The sequence below is a fragment of the Zootermopsis nevadensis genome, unplaced genomic scaffold (genome assembly GCF_977971745.1).
Source record: "Zootermopsis nevadensis isolate Lab colony 2312 unplaced genomic scaffold, Znev_1.0 Znev_ptg000008l, whole genome shotgun sequence".
NCBI lineage: Eukaryota > Metazoa > Arthropoda > Insecta > Blattodea > Termopsidae > Zootermopsis > Zootermopsis nevadensis.
In genome coordinates, this window is record NW_028259140.1 from 2644953 (window position 1) to 2662281 (window position 17329).

The 17329-nt window shown below is 37.2% G+C and overlaps 1 protein-coding gene across 3 annotated transcripts in view; it reads left to right on the forward strand.

Moving 5' to 3' along the window:
* LOC110838077 (uncharacterized) overlaps positions 1-16540 on the forward strand; it is a 35497-nt gene extending 18957 nt beyond the window's left edge. For 2 of the 3 annotated variants that reach the window (XM_087344840.1, XM_087344839.1), the window contains 11 exons: positions 1881-4121; positions 4917-6005; positions 6636-6861; positions 7652-7844; positions 9092-9220; positions 9896-10063; positions 11383-11622; positions 12079-12216; positions 12801-12929; positions 13409-13720; positions 14742-16540. In XM_087344840.1, coding sequence (XP_087200966.1) covers positions 1881-4121; positions 4917-6005; positions 6636-6861; positions 7652-7844; positions 9092-9220; positions 9896-10063; positions 11383-11622; positions 12079-12216; positions 12801-12929; positions 13409-13720; positions 14742-14795 — 4919 coding nt within the window. In that variant the 3' untranslated portion in view covers positions 14796-16540. The remainder of the gene's footprint in view (positions 1-1880; positions 4122-4916; positions 6006-6635; positions 6862-7651; positions 7845-9091; positions 9221-9895; positions 10064-11382; positions 11623-12078; positions 12217-12800; positions 12930-13408; positions 13721-14741) is intronic. The other variant, XM_087344841.1, reaches the window with a different exon arrangement.
* The last annotated feature ends 789 nt before the right edge of the window (positions 16541-17329 follow it).

Here is a 17329-nt window from a genome sequence, read left to right on the forward strand (position 1 = left end):
AGGTCCTGTCAAGACCTAAATGCCAAGATCCATGCGATCGATGTCGAGGTTCACACACAGTAGGGCACGTACTGGTTATTTAACGACACTGAAATATTAAATATCAGATATATTTCTAAAAACTTAGAAATGTAATTAGAAGTACCAGCATGGAATATTTATTTCTCAATTTTATGTAATCTCTTCAATACAACCATTTATTTGTTTTATTTATTTTATATCTTACTCTAAACATGTGTTAGGGTATTACTAAAATTGTCAGAGTTTCGCAATTAATCACTAATCTTATGTTAAAATTCTTTATAGAATTTATTTTGTTACTCTGAGTCTTACCTAATAAATATAGCTGAATAAACATGATTTTTATAGGGTATAGTCAACTGTCACTCATTTAAACAGAAAACTAAGAATCATGTAAGTGAAATTAAGTATATTGACATCTCAGATTGATATCACCATTGACAAATATACTTCGTTTTCGGCCTTTAAATTGTTCACAAGTTTTTTTTTTATTTAAGCTCTAACGAAAACACATTGCGGAATGCTCTTGTCTGTGTATCTCTCTCAGTATCCGACATTTTGAAGAAATGTATGAACGAAATTGTTTACAGTGATATAAACTCCTTATGTAGCTTTTAATATGTTCACATATAATTTTATTCGTCATTCACACCAATATTTATATGCAGGAGAGGCGCGTACACTTTCTGAATGAAGGACAGAAACTTTCTCATTACATTCACAGGACTTCGTCGTCCAACAAATAATGTCTATGCCACTGGCAACAGATTCCAACCTAATATGTTCTGATTTTTTTGTCGCAAAAGGCACTCCGGGTTCTAACTTTCTTCACGGAGTTACGGTCATGACAGTCATGACAGTCAGCGAGCCAGACCATAACGGAACAAGCATCTCTTACCATTACCATAGTCACGGGTTAGAATAGCGCATCGGTGGCTAAATTAAACCTAGAAATACATGCATAATAAGTCAATAAATCCTTTTGTGGTTTAGATAAACTTACGACGCTACTCAATAATATATATTCATTAGGGCAGACAAACTTAGACTACACTCAGAAAGGACAAGGGTTCGTCTCTTCTCTACCATGTCCAGACAGATCTATGGCGTCTTACCCCATCTCACGGGATAAGAGGGGCCATGGCGTTAATCTGACCCCTCACTTAAATATAGCGTCAAGGTTAAGAATGCGAGGAGCTATACCGCCACTCCTCTATACATCTTCGTTGAATGGTGCCTAATTAAGTACAGGGAGAATTTTACTTCAATAAAATATTCTGTAATACTTAAAATTATTAATATTCGTAGTGTGTTGAGCTGTGGAAAGCAATGATATCTTTTGACCGAATTTATAACTTGTGTTGGGCAAGGCCGTGGTCTAGGCAACACGGAGTTTTCCTCCGGGGGCTTTTCCGGTTTCTCCGTGGCATCCCAACAATTACTCCATTCACACACAGAAGAAGGCAATGGCAAACCACTTCTGGATCATCTGCCAAGAACGTATATGAACAGGTCCCAGTCCGAGAGAAGGATGGAAGGATCCTGTTCATATGGACCAGAACACTAAATAAAATAAAGAAGGGCTTAAGTCAATACAACTTACGTTTGACTTAAGCCTTTCTTACCGAGAACTCACACGCGTGTCACTTGTTTAATTTAACAACAATTTATGTTTGTTTTTGTAAAGATGCTGTCAGTATCTCTCTACAGTCCTGAAGATAAAAGCGGTACGTTCCTCCGAAAAATTGATGTCTACATACACGTGCTCAAGATATTCATTACAAACCATAAGACCGACTTCGACATTTTCACTGCCACGAAAACCTCAAATCTCATATTTGATTATTTTATGTTTACAGGAGTGGTTGTGGCGCTGCTGGGCTTACTCCTTCTTCTGCAAGGATGCTGGGAGGTACGTGCAGAGATAGGGGAACGTTATATCCGACGTATTACGGCGGCAGGCCTCCCATCATCCAACAGCACCGATGCTGCCAAGGTCAGACAGAAGAAGTTTCAGGTCAGAGGAGAAGAAAACTGCACAAAGGGAGGATCCTGTAACAACCCCACGACACCAGCGCCTCCCAGCACTTCTACAGGTAAAACAGTGGCTTCATTTCAATCAGATGACGTTCTTCAAGGACGCCTCCACGCGGAAGTACTGAGGTACTTAACCACAACAAGATCGCCATACGATATCGGTTATGATTCATACTTTGGCAGCGATGATTTTAACGACAGTACTATCCGTGCACCAAAGAAATCGTCTTTTGTTGACAAACGTCAATTGGGAGCAGAATCTACGAATTTCGATGTTCCCCTAACAACTCCAAGAATAAAGTTGTTTGACGATTTTCACGCTAGAATGACAGAAGGAATTCGACAAAACCTTCAAGAAATGGACGAGCAGAGGTTCCGAGAAGTGACACCGGGATATGGCGATAAGGGGATGGATGGACACCAAACGGCTCTCATACCTGAGCGCCTACCTTCACCCGGAGACCCAACAGAGAAGACAGATGAAAAAGTTGCGCTGGAGTTTGTAAGTAATTTCTCGATCGTATACAACGATTCAATACTTAATAACTCTGTGAAGAGAGATGTTGTGGTAGAGAATGGAAGTCACATTGACTTTGACTGGTCTCGTGTTTACACAAAAATTGAGCCTGATTTAAATCGAACCACATATTACGTCTTAAATGACACAAACTCAACTATAAACCCTGACTATGAATCTGTGTCAACAGATTCGAGAAACGATACACACAGTTCCAAGACTACCACGACTGACGGACACTCAAAAGTGGGCGAAGTATCTTTGGAATCGTTAGGTTCCTCTGAGCGGTCTTCGCCTCATCTGACCACGGTAGCCGAACAGAATGCGACAGAGAATATTAATACAGGGACACCTGATGACAAAAACAGTACAACATCGGAATCCACAACGGACCGATCCATCCTTAGATCTCATGAACCAAGAAACTGTTCTTCAGACACAGAAAATGTTACAGTAACAATCGATGGGCCTATCACATGCGTGATATCGAATGAGACAAAATTAGCACCAATCGATATCGAAATGAAGTATACCAACGAAGATACAATAACGAGTTCCAGCAGCGGTGATATAACAGTCGATGATCTGAAATTCAACACAGTTAGTCCCATTTCTGAAGAAGGTAACATCAACCGAGGTAGCAGGATGGTAGTGTCCGGACGTGGCCAACAGAATTCTACGAATGGCCTGGAACAATCTTCCCAGACTCCACTCTCTTTATCTTCCGAGAACAACTACAACAGTGATGATGCGATAAAGAAACCCAAAGCAAGACATAATTTGCTAAGCAATGGAACAAGTAATAGTGAGTTGCAGGTAAAATCCAGCACAGCGTCGGCAGATATCGGAGAGGAGTCGTCTCAAACTACAGCCGATGCCAGGAACATTCAGAACAACACAAATCCGACTTCTGGGTACGGATTTACTGTGGAACAAGAAGATAGTTCTACAGTGGGGTACACCAGTAGTTCAAGAGGTAGAACGTTAACTTACCGCCGACCTTATACAACGGCAAGCAGCAACGCGGAAGATGCCAGCGTCCAGTCATCATCATCTGTCAGAAATTCTACTAGAAGCCCCTCTGTCAACACAGAGGCCGTTCGGAGCCGGATGACTTCCAAACGACGCCCTCACACCAGCACCGAAGCGTCCATTGCTTTGGTTTCATCAAGAAATCTGACAACAGAAAGTAATGTTATTGTAAGGGGGTTGCCGGTCTTCGCAAGACGAACGCCACTCCCGAATGGAACTGATAATAACGAAGGAAATGACATAATTTATGTTAGAAATAACGTATATACGCCTGCAAAACGGAATCGTGGATCGGCCCGTTACGGAAGCCAAAGGAGTGATGCCTCAGGAGGTGTGACGAATGCCTCATCACCTTTCTCCAAACTGTCGACACCGGTAGCTTGGGCTTTAGTGAGTAGAAAGGGGCCCGACGGAGAGACACGGGTTTTACGCCAGGATAACTCCACGTCGGACGCACAAGTCAGGCGGTGGTATCCTACAAGGGGCAGAAGACCGTGGAACTCAGAGGAACAAGGTAAATTATCTGCGTATCATGACGGAAACGAACATTTTTTGTGTTGAAAAATAACACAGTTTATCGCAGAATTATTATTATTTTTTTTTTTTTTTTTGCAAATCGAATCGAAAGTATTTATAAATTTGTAAATAATTTATTTGCGAAGAAAAAATTCGCGTGAAGCCGGATTCTTTCCAAATGCACCCAACACAAAACCGGCCGCCTGACTCCAGCAGACTCTGCCAGACCCCGCCACAGGCGTCAACATAGTTTCGTTTGAATTTCTTGCTACCAGAGTTACCACCGTCGGAATTAATTTTAAATTCTTTCCTCATGCATGACATACACTGGCGTCATTTAATGTACGAACCTGAGATGTTGTTCCATGATGAATATTTTAAAATTTCTAAGCCTTTCTGTAGAATGTAACAGGAATGCCACAATGCCATTTTATTTTCCTCGTGACCGCGAGAATTAATAAACTATGGTTGGAATGTGACATTTAGCATAGAAACCGGCTATATATAAATGAAGCCACAAGTCATGCATGAATTATGTATGAGAATGTTTAAAATTACAAAGATGGCGACGATACGATGTTTTGGTCATGTCGTAACAAAATATTCAGGTCTGTAGTGGAAGTCTATATTAGCATCTTACGCACATCGTACGCAGAACTTCCATCAACTTGTGTAATAAACTAAGGGCAAAATACGACAAAGCTGCTAAAAAAATATGTTTTTAGGGCTGTGTAAAACCTGAATAATGTTTCAGGTTACGAAGTTTATCTAAATTTTATATTTTTAATTACAGGTTCCACGACTATTGCTTCCGACGTAGAAAACGTAGAGCCAACTTTAACATCACCAAAGTCAACGAAACTCAGGCCGATAATAAGAACCAGTGGCGTTCTTTCTCAGAAGTTAACACAACCATCGAGCATGCAAGAAAACAGGCTGTCTTCTGTTCAGGTTGATGCCCCAACGACTGAGCGGTACAGCGAAACAACCGAGGAGCCTACCACTGAAGACGAAGTATCTTCCACGCCTCATCAGGTCATGATCGACACCAAAGACCTGACAACCTCCGATTCCGGGTATGAGAAGACTGAAACCATCATTCCAGTAACTATCACAAGTGCTGACATGTCAACTAGTTTATACACGGGCAGAGAAGATATTAGTTATAAATCTTACTTCTTTCCTACATCAGAAGCAAATACAGCTGTAACACAAACTACAACGGATGACGCTTTCAGACTGTCAACTGAATCTATTGATAGCACCACGGAGAATCTTGAATCAACAAATCTGGAGTCCGAAAACGCAGGTACAGAGGGTTCGTTTTTCGACAGATTATCAACAGAAGATGATAACTTATTGTCCACACCAGCAGCAGATGAAAATACTGTTACATCCACCACTGAACGCCCGTTTCAAAGCACAACAAGAGAAAATGACAATCAAAACGACGATGAAGAGTCGATAAACCTCGAGATGTCTCATGGCTCAGTCAGTAATTCAGGCGATGTGGATGAAAACAAGCAAGGTGGTAACAATACATTCGAAAAAGTACCGGAAGAGGATGTCATTCGGTCTGGAGACGAATCTCGGACAGAAGTCATCAGTCCAGAGGGTGCGTACAATCAAGGGGACATTTCTGACAGCAATTTGGAAGGACAGAATAAAAATGCGGAAGCCAATTTTCAAGTGGATGATACTGAAAGTTCCGGGAAACTTTCTGTAATATCGGGTGACGGTAACGAACCGTACCCCATCCACGAAGAGCCCCAGAAAGGTGGTACACCGGAGACAGCCACTCTTGACGACAAGTCTGGCACATACACCGCAGAAGCAGACTTTTCATCAACTGGTTCATATGAAATTCAAACCAGCACAAGTAGTAAGTAATGACGTCGTCTTTTTTCTCCTGTGCCTTCTTCATGGTATTCCCAGCTTCTTCAGTCTCATATTCAACAACCGCCGATCATAACTCCTCTTTCCAAATTCCGTCCTGCTGTCAATTTTGTAAACTCCGGAAAATCATGGTCTAGACTTCTCTTCCATTCATCTGCATCGAAATTCTTCTGTCCTCTGCATCAAGCTTTTTTTTTCATTACGTTTGTTGATTAGTCATTACATTTTTTCCCCCTATTACACGCAGCTCGAACGAAACAATCCCTATAAAAATTTATTTCTACTAATTTTAGTTTCACGATATATCACTATTTCATCCACTATCCTAACTATTATTTCACGTAAATTCCGTGCAACAGCCTTCTTGCAATTCAAACCTCTTTCGTATCTTTTTTGAATACCTTGTTTACATGAATTTCCATCAATTATCGATTATCAAATGGCGTCGATACCTGCCACCATTAATTATAAAGTAGCATGTTGTCGTTTGATTTTCTTACGTAGTTCGCGTACCACTCAACATTGGCTCGCGTACCATCAGTGGTACGGGTACCATAGGTTGATAAACGCTGATTTATACGAAATGTAATAAAATTATACAATATTTTATTCTCAGACGCTGATGACGTGGAGACATTTTCAACTCCCCGAAGCGATCAGACCAACGTCTGGAGCAGTAGTACTGGCGCTGTTGAATGGGATGCAGATTCAACTACGCTACCATCAGCGTACAATGTTCCCTTCTATTTGATTCTTTCCGTGAATGCGTCCTGGTCTGATTTCTGTGAGCATCTCGACGAGTTCAAGCAGTCTGTTACAAAGCTCATGAGGAGTAATGGCAGGTAATGGTTTCCTGGCTGTTGTTTACGAACCCTCCCGTAAGTGTGTAGGCGTCAATATCGAAGGAGATAGGAACGGGGCAAGGAAATCTTTTTCGAAACAAGGTAATTCCATGCTGATGCCAGTCTCCTGGGCTGTGGATTTGTAAGCAGACACCAGCGTTTCGGAGGAACATACTGCCTCAATCTTCAGCACTGAAGATATAAATGCATATTCTTATTTACTTTTTAGACCAGTATCACAGTAACAAGGAAAGACATCACGAAAGAACAACTATCTGCTAAAAGAATTTGAAGATTCGGAACTTAATTAAAGAACTCGCTATTAAACATGAATTAATTTTTGTTTCGCGACGTTCCTTAAACTAAAGTCCAGTTAACAACTATTAAAGAATTGTCCTGACAAAAATTCTGTGTGCATTTATTGTCTCACAAAAATTCAAAATGAAAAGTGAAAAATCCAAGTTCAGGAAATGAAAAAAAATCACTTTTCAAATGCACCCATGGGAAAGATGAGATGTTTACAGAATTTAAATGGAGAATAGAGCACTTTAAAGAACTAGACGTAGATGGAATAATAACGCGCTGTTTAAAATGGGGTGTGAGAATGTAAAATGGAATCAACTGGCTCAGTTTAGGGGTTGGTGTCTCGCTTTTGTGAATACGATAACGAAACTTTTCAGTTCCATAATACACGATATATTTCTTGACTATCTGAGCGACAATTTTGTTACAAAGACTATTATCTATCTTAGTTACAGTCGGTGCATTTTATACGGACTTACTTTTGCAGGCTTATAGAGACTTATCAAGTGATTCTGCCGAACTCGGATGAGACGCGGTGCTTAGGAGCCACCACAGATCTGTCACCTTCGATTGAAGTCGAGATGTACTTAGTCGACGAAGCCAGCTACTTCGATCATCAGCTCACATATGATTTCTATTGGTTCTGGAGAGAGTTTGGGCTATCAGACTTACCGTTTAACGTAAGTAGTTACATTAATATTTTAACACTCTTCAATAAGATCGATAGCTCTTTCATATGCGCATGTTGAAATTTTTTCACAAGTTTGATATTTTTTAAATTAAATAAAATGGAATAATTTTATATTCTATGGATGTTTTGCCAATTCTGGAAGTCTTATTCAATACTTTAAAATTTAGAATTTTTTTTTGAAAATATATTGAATTTTGAAAGTTTTCGAAAAATTTTATATTTTAAGAATATTTTGACTGCAATTTTTTAATTTTGTAAAATGTTTTGCCAAATCTGGAAGTCTTATGCAGTATTTTAAAATTTAGAATTTTTCTTTGAAAATATATTGAATTTTGAAAGTTTTCGAAAATTTTTATATATTTTAAGAATATATAACTGCAATTTTTTTAATTTTGTAAAATTTGGAACAATCCTATCGCAACATAAGCTTAAGCTTGATAAGCTTACATAGTTTAGCTTGTTAGAAATTTTCCCAATTTTTATGGAACCTTAGGGTTGTTTTAATGAACACGCCATATGAATCTGCTCATTTGAAATGATATATCACTCATTATTTCACAGTTCATGACGCATTTAAAACATTTAGCTGACTCAAAATGGGGTTCAGCTATGGGCTCCGTAATCATCTGGACCACGTGAGAAGAATTCCACCCTTCGGAGACAGTTAAATAACAGCGATTAATAAATATAATTTACGTTTTACTTAATTTATGTACAAAACCGTACACAGTAACGTTAAAAGTGAAGGCCTGAGGTAGAAATGAGTGTGACTCGCGATAATTCGCTGATAAGTCGGTCGTGCGTCACTTCGTAGCAGTCAGTTCAGAGCGAATGGCGCATGTAGACTTACAGACCTCAACCTCAAAGGCGCAAACTCCTATTGCAACTTTCAGAAATATATATAACCAGGTAAGGTAATGTAACTATATTATTAAGCAAATTTTACGGAGTATATTAATGTAATCTTATGTTATCTCTGCACTTTCAGTATCCATAAAGAATTCCTATCCCAAAAATGAATATTCCGTATTACTCGTAAGCGAACGTGACGCAAAGCCGAATGAAAGGTGGCTAATTGCAGTAAAATAATTACGCACAGTGATGTATAGACGGAAAAATTTAATACTAAAGTTGTCTGTCTTCTGTGTTGTTGCGAGGCTTCGGAGGTGCTTGCTGACCCCATGATCAGGGCGTTGAAGTAAGGTCCCAAAGAATAACAAATTCGTGTCATTTTAGATTAACACAGTGCAGACTGCCGAACAGACATCTGATGGCGGTTCTGAAGACATAGGTGGGGGGATGATCGCCGCCATTACCATCTCCTGTATCGGAGCCGCGTGTCTAATTTTACTCGCTGTCCTCTGGGTAAGTATTTTTTAGGTACAGCCCTATACTTGTCGTAGACAGCAATGTTAATAAATGTCATTAATCACCGATAAATAATAAAATACTGATAGTCGTATATAAACCTGTAATTTTATACGCTGTAAGACTTGGTCTCTCTCTCACGTTAAGGGAAGAACACAGATTGAGTGTGTCTGAGGAAAATATTTGGACCTAAGAGGAACGAAAAGAAAACTACGTTATGAGACTCTCCATAATTTGTACTGTTCACGAAATATAAAAGGGTGGTAAGATTAAGAATAATATGTGCAAGGTATGTTTCGCGCATGGGTAAGATGAGAAATGCGTACAAAATTTTGGTTGGAAACCCCGAAGTGAAGAGACCACTCGAAGGACCTAGGTGTGGGATAGGAGAATAATATTAAAATCTATCGAAGTTAAATTGGATTAGATGTTATGGATTGCATTAATTTGGGTTAGTATATGGGCCAGTGGTGGAATCTTTTGAACGTGGTAATGAAACCGGATTCCTCAAACGACGGCATATTTCTTGACCAGCTAAGCGACCATTAGCTTCTGAAGCAGACCCTCTTCAATGGAGTTATTCATGAATACGATTAACCAGTAGTTTAAGCAAAACGCAGGGTGCGTAATGAGGTAAAGGCAGTGGTTATAACCCTTTTGATGTGGGCGTAGCTTGTGATGAGAAAACGCCAGGAGAGTTTCACCTATGGACAACGCTGCACACCAGTGTCCCTGGACGCCTACAGCCTAGACAGCGTCTCCGTGTGTGGTTCTGTCAGGCGCAAGGGTGGCGTCAGGAACTCGAAACGATCCTACGGCAACGCGGGATTCGATGATCCAGTGAGTAAGAACTAACATCCACATATTCACCTCCATGACAACCTCAAATCTCATACAATAAATAACAGTATTACTTAATTTAACGACGCTTTATCAACTATTGATTATTATAGGGTCACACGAAGCATGATTTCGAATGAGACGGGAAGAATTTTTGCTTTCTTTCAATGAACTATTTTACGTAAATATCTTAACGTTTTATTGCAGGGACTAAGGAAAACCATGACAGGCGATACATTGGAAACATTACATTCAGAATATTCCTTAATATCATGGCTGAATGGTTATCACACTTTCTTTGTATTTGAGAGGTCCCGGATTCAAACCTCGGCTGCAGGACAGTACCGAGCGAGTCTTTGTACGTCTTATTTTGTCCCTCCAGGCAAATTCCGGGATTATTTAAATTAGGTCACGATAGCTTCTTTCGCAATAATTCTATCATTCAGATGTAAACAAGAATACTGTCGTTAAATAAACAAATAATTCGTAATGTATAAAACTCATTGTCCGCAGTTTGCGTTTATGCATGAGTTCTCAACCCGCGGTCCGCCATGTGTTTTGTGGCGTCGGCATACTGTTTTATAATACCGTATCACTATATATAAAACAAAAATTGTTGAATTTATATATTTTTCATCATTAAATAAACAAATAGATCAGGGAGGTGAACAGGCTGCACTATGACGCTCGGGGGAAGGAGAGAGAGAGAGAGAGAGAGAGAGAGAGAGAGAGAGAGGGAGAGAGAGAGAAAACCCGGAACTTATTCAATTGTTGGTTCATGAAAAAAAAAATGACGGAAACACATATTCCAGGGTCACTCAATGTTGGAAGTGTTAGCGATGTGAAAAGTTACGTACTGCAGATATGTTTATGAAAAAATAAAGTGTATTTCTCCAGTTATATAAAATAAGCTATGGAGTATGTATGTACCAAGTCTGCTCGAAAATTGACGAACGAGTGACTTTGTAGTTCAGTTGTGAATAAATTTATCGCTGTTTATTTGCATATATTAAATGATTATTTCACTAGCTGAATTAGATGAGATACAGAATAAATTAGCAAAACTCCTTCTGAATGCTACTATCTGATAGAAACAGACATTTTTAATAAAACCTTATTAGCAGGAAGAGATGCATGCAAAACCTTAGTGGGTGGTTTAATTCCTGTGTTTTCACAGACAGCGTCTAACAACTTCGCGGCTTCGATGAATCAAGTCTAGAGAAACAGCGTGGGGTGGATTTAGAGGACAAATCCTGAAACATACATCATACATATGTGGAAGTTTTTCATCTCCTTGAAGCTACTCTTGTTAATTTCAGTCTTCACCAACACATCCAATGGGTTTCGCTGGGTTGGCCAATTTTATCCTCAATCGGGAATCGTTGGAGGAGGAGTATGCTAGTATTCCTCAGGTGACAGCCAATGTTGATGAGCTTCCCGAAGGAGCTGACACCAAGAACCGCTACTCCAATGTGATACCCCTTCCTGAGACAAGGGTACAGTTGTCTCCACGTGAAGGAGATCCACTGTCCGAATATATAAATGCTAATTTTGTTCATGTAAGTATTATTATTAATTGCAAATGGGTTTTTACCCAGTGGCAGTGGTCCTACAATAAGACACAACAAAACAATAGGACAGAACAAAACAATAAGACACAACAAAACAATGAGACAGAACAAAACAATAAGACAGAACAATGAGACAGAACAATAAGACACAACAAAACAATGAGACAGAACAATAAGACACAACAAAACAATGAGACAACAAAACAATAAGACACAACAAAACAATGAGACAGAACAAAACAATAAGACATAACAAAACAATGAGACAGAACAAAACAATGAGACAGAACAATAAGACACAACAAAACAATGAGACAGAACAAAACAATAAGACATATTATATAATTTAGATACCAGTAAGAGCTTGTGTTTTGTCTCTGGCTAGGTAGATGTCAGATCTTACTCTCAGCACTTCCTTACGCTGTGTTATCATGGCAATTTCAGGGCCCCAAGAATGCAAGTAAATACTACATCGCGTGTCAGGCTCCACTGGCATCCACTGTGACCGATTTTTGGCGCATGATCTGGGAGCAGCAGAGCAAAGTCATACTAATGCTTACAGACCTCGTTGAAAATGGTGTCGTAAGTACCATATCTTAACATCATAAATGTAATGTATGGAGTAATGGTTCTTTATTGACCTTTAAGACTTTATTTATAATTCATACAATATTTGCGTGAATCCGTAAGCTTCTTGGTACTGAAAAATGAATCTGTCCTATGGTTACAGAACCAAACTGCAAATTATTCATTTATAATACAAAATATCTTTGGATTTATTTAAGAAAAACACTCATGTTGTAGGCAATACATTTTTCAAGAGAGACTGATGACATTTTATAAACTATACGTAAGGCTGAAATAGAAAATATTTAAAAGTTGTGGCTAAGGACAACACCGTCAGTAGTAATGTGGTACTTAGTAATGATTACCGACATTTCGTGGTTCAAGGAACATGTACAAATATACAGAATGTACTAATTGATAAAAACTGGACATATGTGATTTTAAATGGAAGTCAACTTTTTATTTCATACAGAACTAATTCAACACATATAAAAGAAAGCATATTCATTAAGATGGTGTATGAACCAAATAAACATTTTTGCTATTAATTTTAGATTATTGTCAAAATTTTTTGTTAATTTACGTTCAAATTATTTTAGGAGAAATGTGCAGATTACCTGCCTCCTTCAGAGGTACTCGATTGCCACAGGCTGTTTGGTGACTTCCAAATCACCCTGAAGAAGAGAGAAGTCAAGGAGCTGTATATCATATCCACACTGCAACTGAAGGTGAGGATATACAGACGATAAACTTACAAGTAATATATTCCGAGTTATAACGCTTTCAATATCTTTCTGTATAGTTTAAAAAAAAAGTTGTCAGTGGAACCACGGTTCCGGAGAATTTGACGTAAATACGTCTATACGGAAAGGAAGTTTATATATTGGCTTTATTCTAAATATTTCCTTTATACATGCTTTACAATTGAGTAAAGTTTGATTAAGACATTGCCTATTCAACTTGAATTAGTTACGCTTAAGATGGGTCTGTGGTAGCTGAATGTAATGTAACGTTTCCTAGGTAACAACAATTCCGAGTAAACAGACGACGTTCCCTAGGTAACCATTGTTACACTTTTTCGTTCCACTTTTTCATTTCCCTTTTTCGTTCCACTTTTTTGCCGAATGACCCTTCCTTATAGACGTATTTACGTCAAAATATATTTTACGCTTGAAATATTTAATTTCCAATTTGTTTCTTTCGTCAGAACCTAGAGACAAATTCGTGGCGTGAGGTGATGCACCTGTGGTATGTAAGTTGGCCGACACAGGGTGTCCCTGACGACGTGAGCTCAGTAATCGCGTTCCTGCTCGAGGCCCGGCCATACATGCGTGGGGGTCCCTGTGTGGTGCACTGCAGCCCTGGTACAGGACGCACGGGGGCTGTTATCGCCTGCGATCTCTGCATCAGGGACTTTGAGACCCTGCGTATCGTTGATGTCCCGCGCTGTGTGGCTCGACTCAGGAGGGACAGGGCCGGTGCTGTACAGACCCGTGACCAATATGTCTTCATTTATCACGTAAGTTAAAGGGTTTGGTGGAAAAGGGGCATAGAAGAAACACCGAAATGTACTAACCTTTAATGTAATGGAACAGTGGATTTTAATCTCCGCACTACGGGTCTGTCCATGCAGACGTTAACTCTGCTTTAAAATTAATGTGGACCCATTCAATTATAAAGTTCTTACTTGCTTCTTGCAATAACTATAAATTATATAACTTAAATATTAGTTTACGTTCATAATTTTTCATTATTGTTGATTATGAATACATTAAATTTATCAAATATGTTTAATTTTCGTATTGTTTCAAGGTTTATAAACAACTTATTCAGACGTATAACAATGTTTCATACAAAGTTTGTAAGCGAGTAAAGTAGAACACAGATTCTCTCGTACGTAACTGCAAAAGCTAAATACATTTTTCATGCAATCTTCATTGTTGTCGTTTTAGATTCTACGAAAAATGCCTCGGCAGAGTTGTACATTATTGCAGAATGCTACGCTACTGTGCCATTTTCGCCATGCAAATTCGCGTAGTCAGCGTATTGTTGTATCAGTCTTTTATCTGTCATGAGTCATAACCGTGCACGTTCCAGTTTGCTAAGCGTCACAACAGCGAGTTACAGCTCGTAGTACGAGAATTCAAAAAGGTGCTATGACACGAATAAAATAATTTCACGAAGTTTATCAACCGGTGCAGAAGTTATAGAGAGATACAGGGGTATATCGACAAATATGTTGGATATAGTTATATCAAAATGCCATCTTCCTGTCTTGAATAAAGAAAATTAGTACGTAACTTCACAAAATGTCCTTCAGTTACGTTATCTATCAGTTTCCTCCCACAGCTTGCGAATTAAATATTATTTAAAAAAATTTTGTCTTATCTCTTCTTGCTAAATATGATACAGAAAATAAATTTAACCCTTCAAAAATTATGTTTAATGTGGACACGCCCACTTATTTCCAAACGTGAATTATAATTTTCTGTACAACAGAGATATATTTTTAATTAATATATTTTTAATCTTATTTTCAGGTTATTAATCTTTATGGCACAAAATTGACTGGTGGTGCACTGGATTCCATATGATGCTTCATGTTACAAGAGATTCGATAGAAATGTCGTCTTCAATAAGGGATAATATGCACGATTGCATTTCTTGACTAAAATAAATATATCGTATGAATTAAAATTCAACCATGAAAAATATTTTAAGATGACAAATGAAAATCGGAGAACGGAAAGTATTATATTACGTAGGGACCAATATATTTGTAGAATATGATTTAAATCAGCATTTGGATATCAGAAAATGTCACTGACGTTAAGATACAGATACATGATTTTAAGGAGAGCGCATATATTCTTTTATAACAGTATATAAATTGTTGCACTTTCTGGAGCATCAAGGGAACAGTAACAATACTCAGTATTTTATTTAAGTTAGTTATGTTAATGCGTAGCGTAGTTTTTGGGTGATGAACAGTTTGTAAATAGCACGTCAAATCTTTGGCTGTGGTCTCGGTTATCTGAACTCTTAGACAGAAATCCCACGTAAAGACAACGTTCTTCAAATTAACTACGAATAACAAAACAGTTAAAACTGAATTGCCAATGGAAACTTTCTTCACGTAAACTTTTGTTGATTTTCGGGATATATTGTCAATGGAAACTTTCTTCACGTAAACTTTTGTTGATTTTCGGGATATATTGTCAATGGAAACTTTCTTCACGTAAACTTTTGTTGATTTTCGGGATATATTGTCAATGGAAACTTTCTTCACGTAAACTTTTGTTGAGTTTCGGGATATATTGTCAATGGAAACTTTCTTCACGTAAACTTTTGTTGAGTTTCGGGATATATTAAATTTTATCACCAACCTTGCAAATGCTTTGTTTAAATTATACTCGTAGACCAAATAAGCTATTGTAGTTGAGGTAATACGAACCCAGCAGGTTTATATATACAGGTCATTGTGTGCACGATAACAATGCTCTCTAACGCTGTTCCGTCTGTTTTCGCTGTGATGTTAGTGTAAATTCAAAAGAAAATGACTAATTTTAATTAATATTCTGTATAGTTCTACTTTTACTATAATATAAATATAGCCATTATTTACTGGAGTTTACCAAATGCATCCAGCGAACAGTATTTTTTCAATATGTTAACTGATTTATCAACAGCGCACAAGTTTTATGTACTCTGTTTAAATACACAGTTTTGAGACTAAAATGGTGACATTTGTAAGTATATAGTATTTCAACAATTGACTTAAGTCATTTGGGACTATACAATACGCAGACACAATTACAAAATCCATCTCGTTCCAATCTTGACAAAGAAAATATTTTAGTTTATTTTATTCTATCTGTTAAAGATTTGTTTTTAAGTTAGCTATTTAATTGTAAGTACTAGTACAATTTTATTATTGTAGCGACTAATTAATTTGTTTGTGTAACCTTTAATGGAAAGAAAACAAATTAGGAATTATAAATAAATCAAATCTGTTCTTAATTGCCACTTAATATTTTTGTTACTACAAGAAAATACTTAAAATATTAATGTTATGTTTTTGCAAACATTAATTACATTAAGAATAGAAGTTAATAGATAATAAAAGTAAATTGTTACCGATTCACTAAATTCATAGTTGCAAAATATCACATTTTCCTGAATACAGGATTCGTAACACAAGAAACTATTTATTAAATTAAAATACAAAATTAACTTTAATTTTCCTAATAATATTTCAGAAATGAGAAAGTTTTTTTTATTATTTATTTAATGTACACACACAACAAATTGTTTTCTAAAAAAAGACGTTCCTAATTTACGCTTGTGAACTTTCATTACGAAACTTCATACGAATCCTTGGGACTACTTCATAATTTTCGTACTTATGGCATCTATAAGTGTTTCTCACTCTGTGTTCTGCAACATTTGCAAACAAAAAATTTGACTTCACCATCATATTACAGCGCACAGAATAAATATTTTACAACACTATTCTTTCAAAAGCACCAAGTCAGAACGCAGGAAAAACATATAAATATATAGCAATGAAATCACCAGTAACATTTTAAGATATGTGCATAAGTAAACACTAAATTTAGATTATTATTATTCGTGATTTATTTAATGACGCTGACAATGATAGGATTAATAAATAATGAATTGGAAAGACGCAGACGTAGATTCAGTTGCTATCCTGACATTTGCTTAGGTGGTATAGTTGTTATTTTGGTTTAATATTATCAGCATAAAAAAATGATAGATTAATTCCTCCCCCAAGCGCCTACATGGCGTATAGTGAGACAGCTTTACTTTTCTTTTTATTTTGCATGTAATATGGAATGATGACTGAAAAATGAATTAATGTATTTCTTTCTGTATTTAGTTAATTATAACTATATTATAAATAAACTCATAAATATAAACACAGAAGCAGAGTAAGTTATAAATATGAATTTCAGTTCTGTATAATTTAAAAGCAAAGGTATATTATATAAATGTTGTATAGAATTTCGTGTATGTAAAGATGTCAGAATAATAAATTATTATATTAGAAAAAAATTAAAAATGTTTTATGTTAATAAGTGTCAAATAATATGAAAATGTAAGC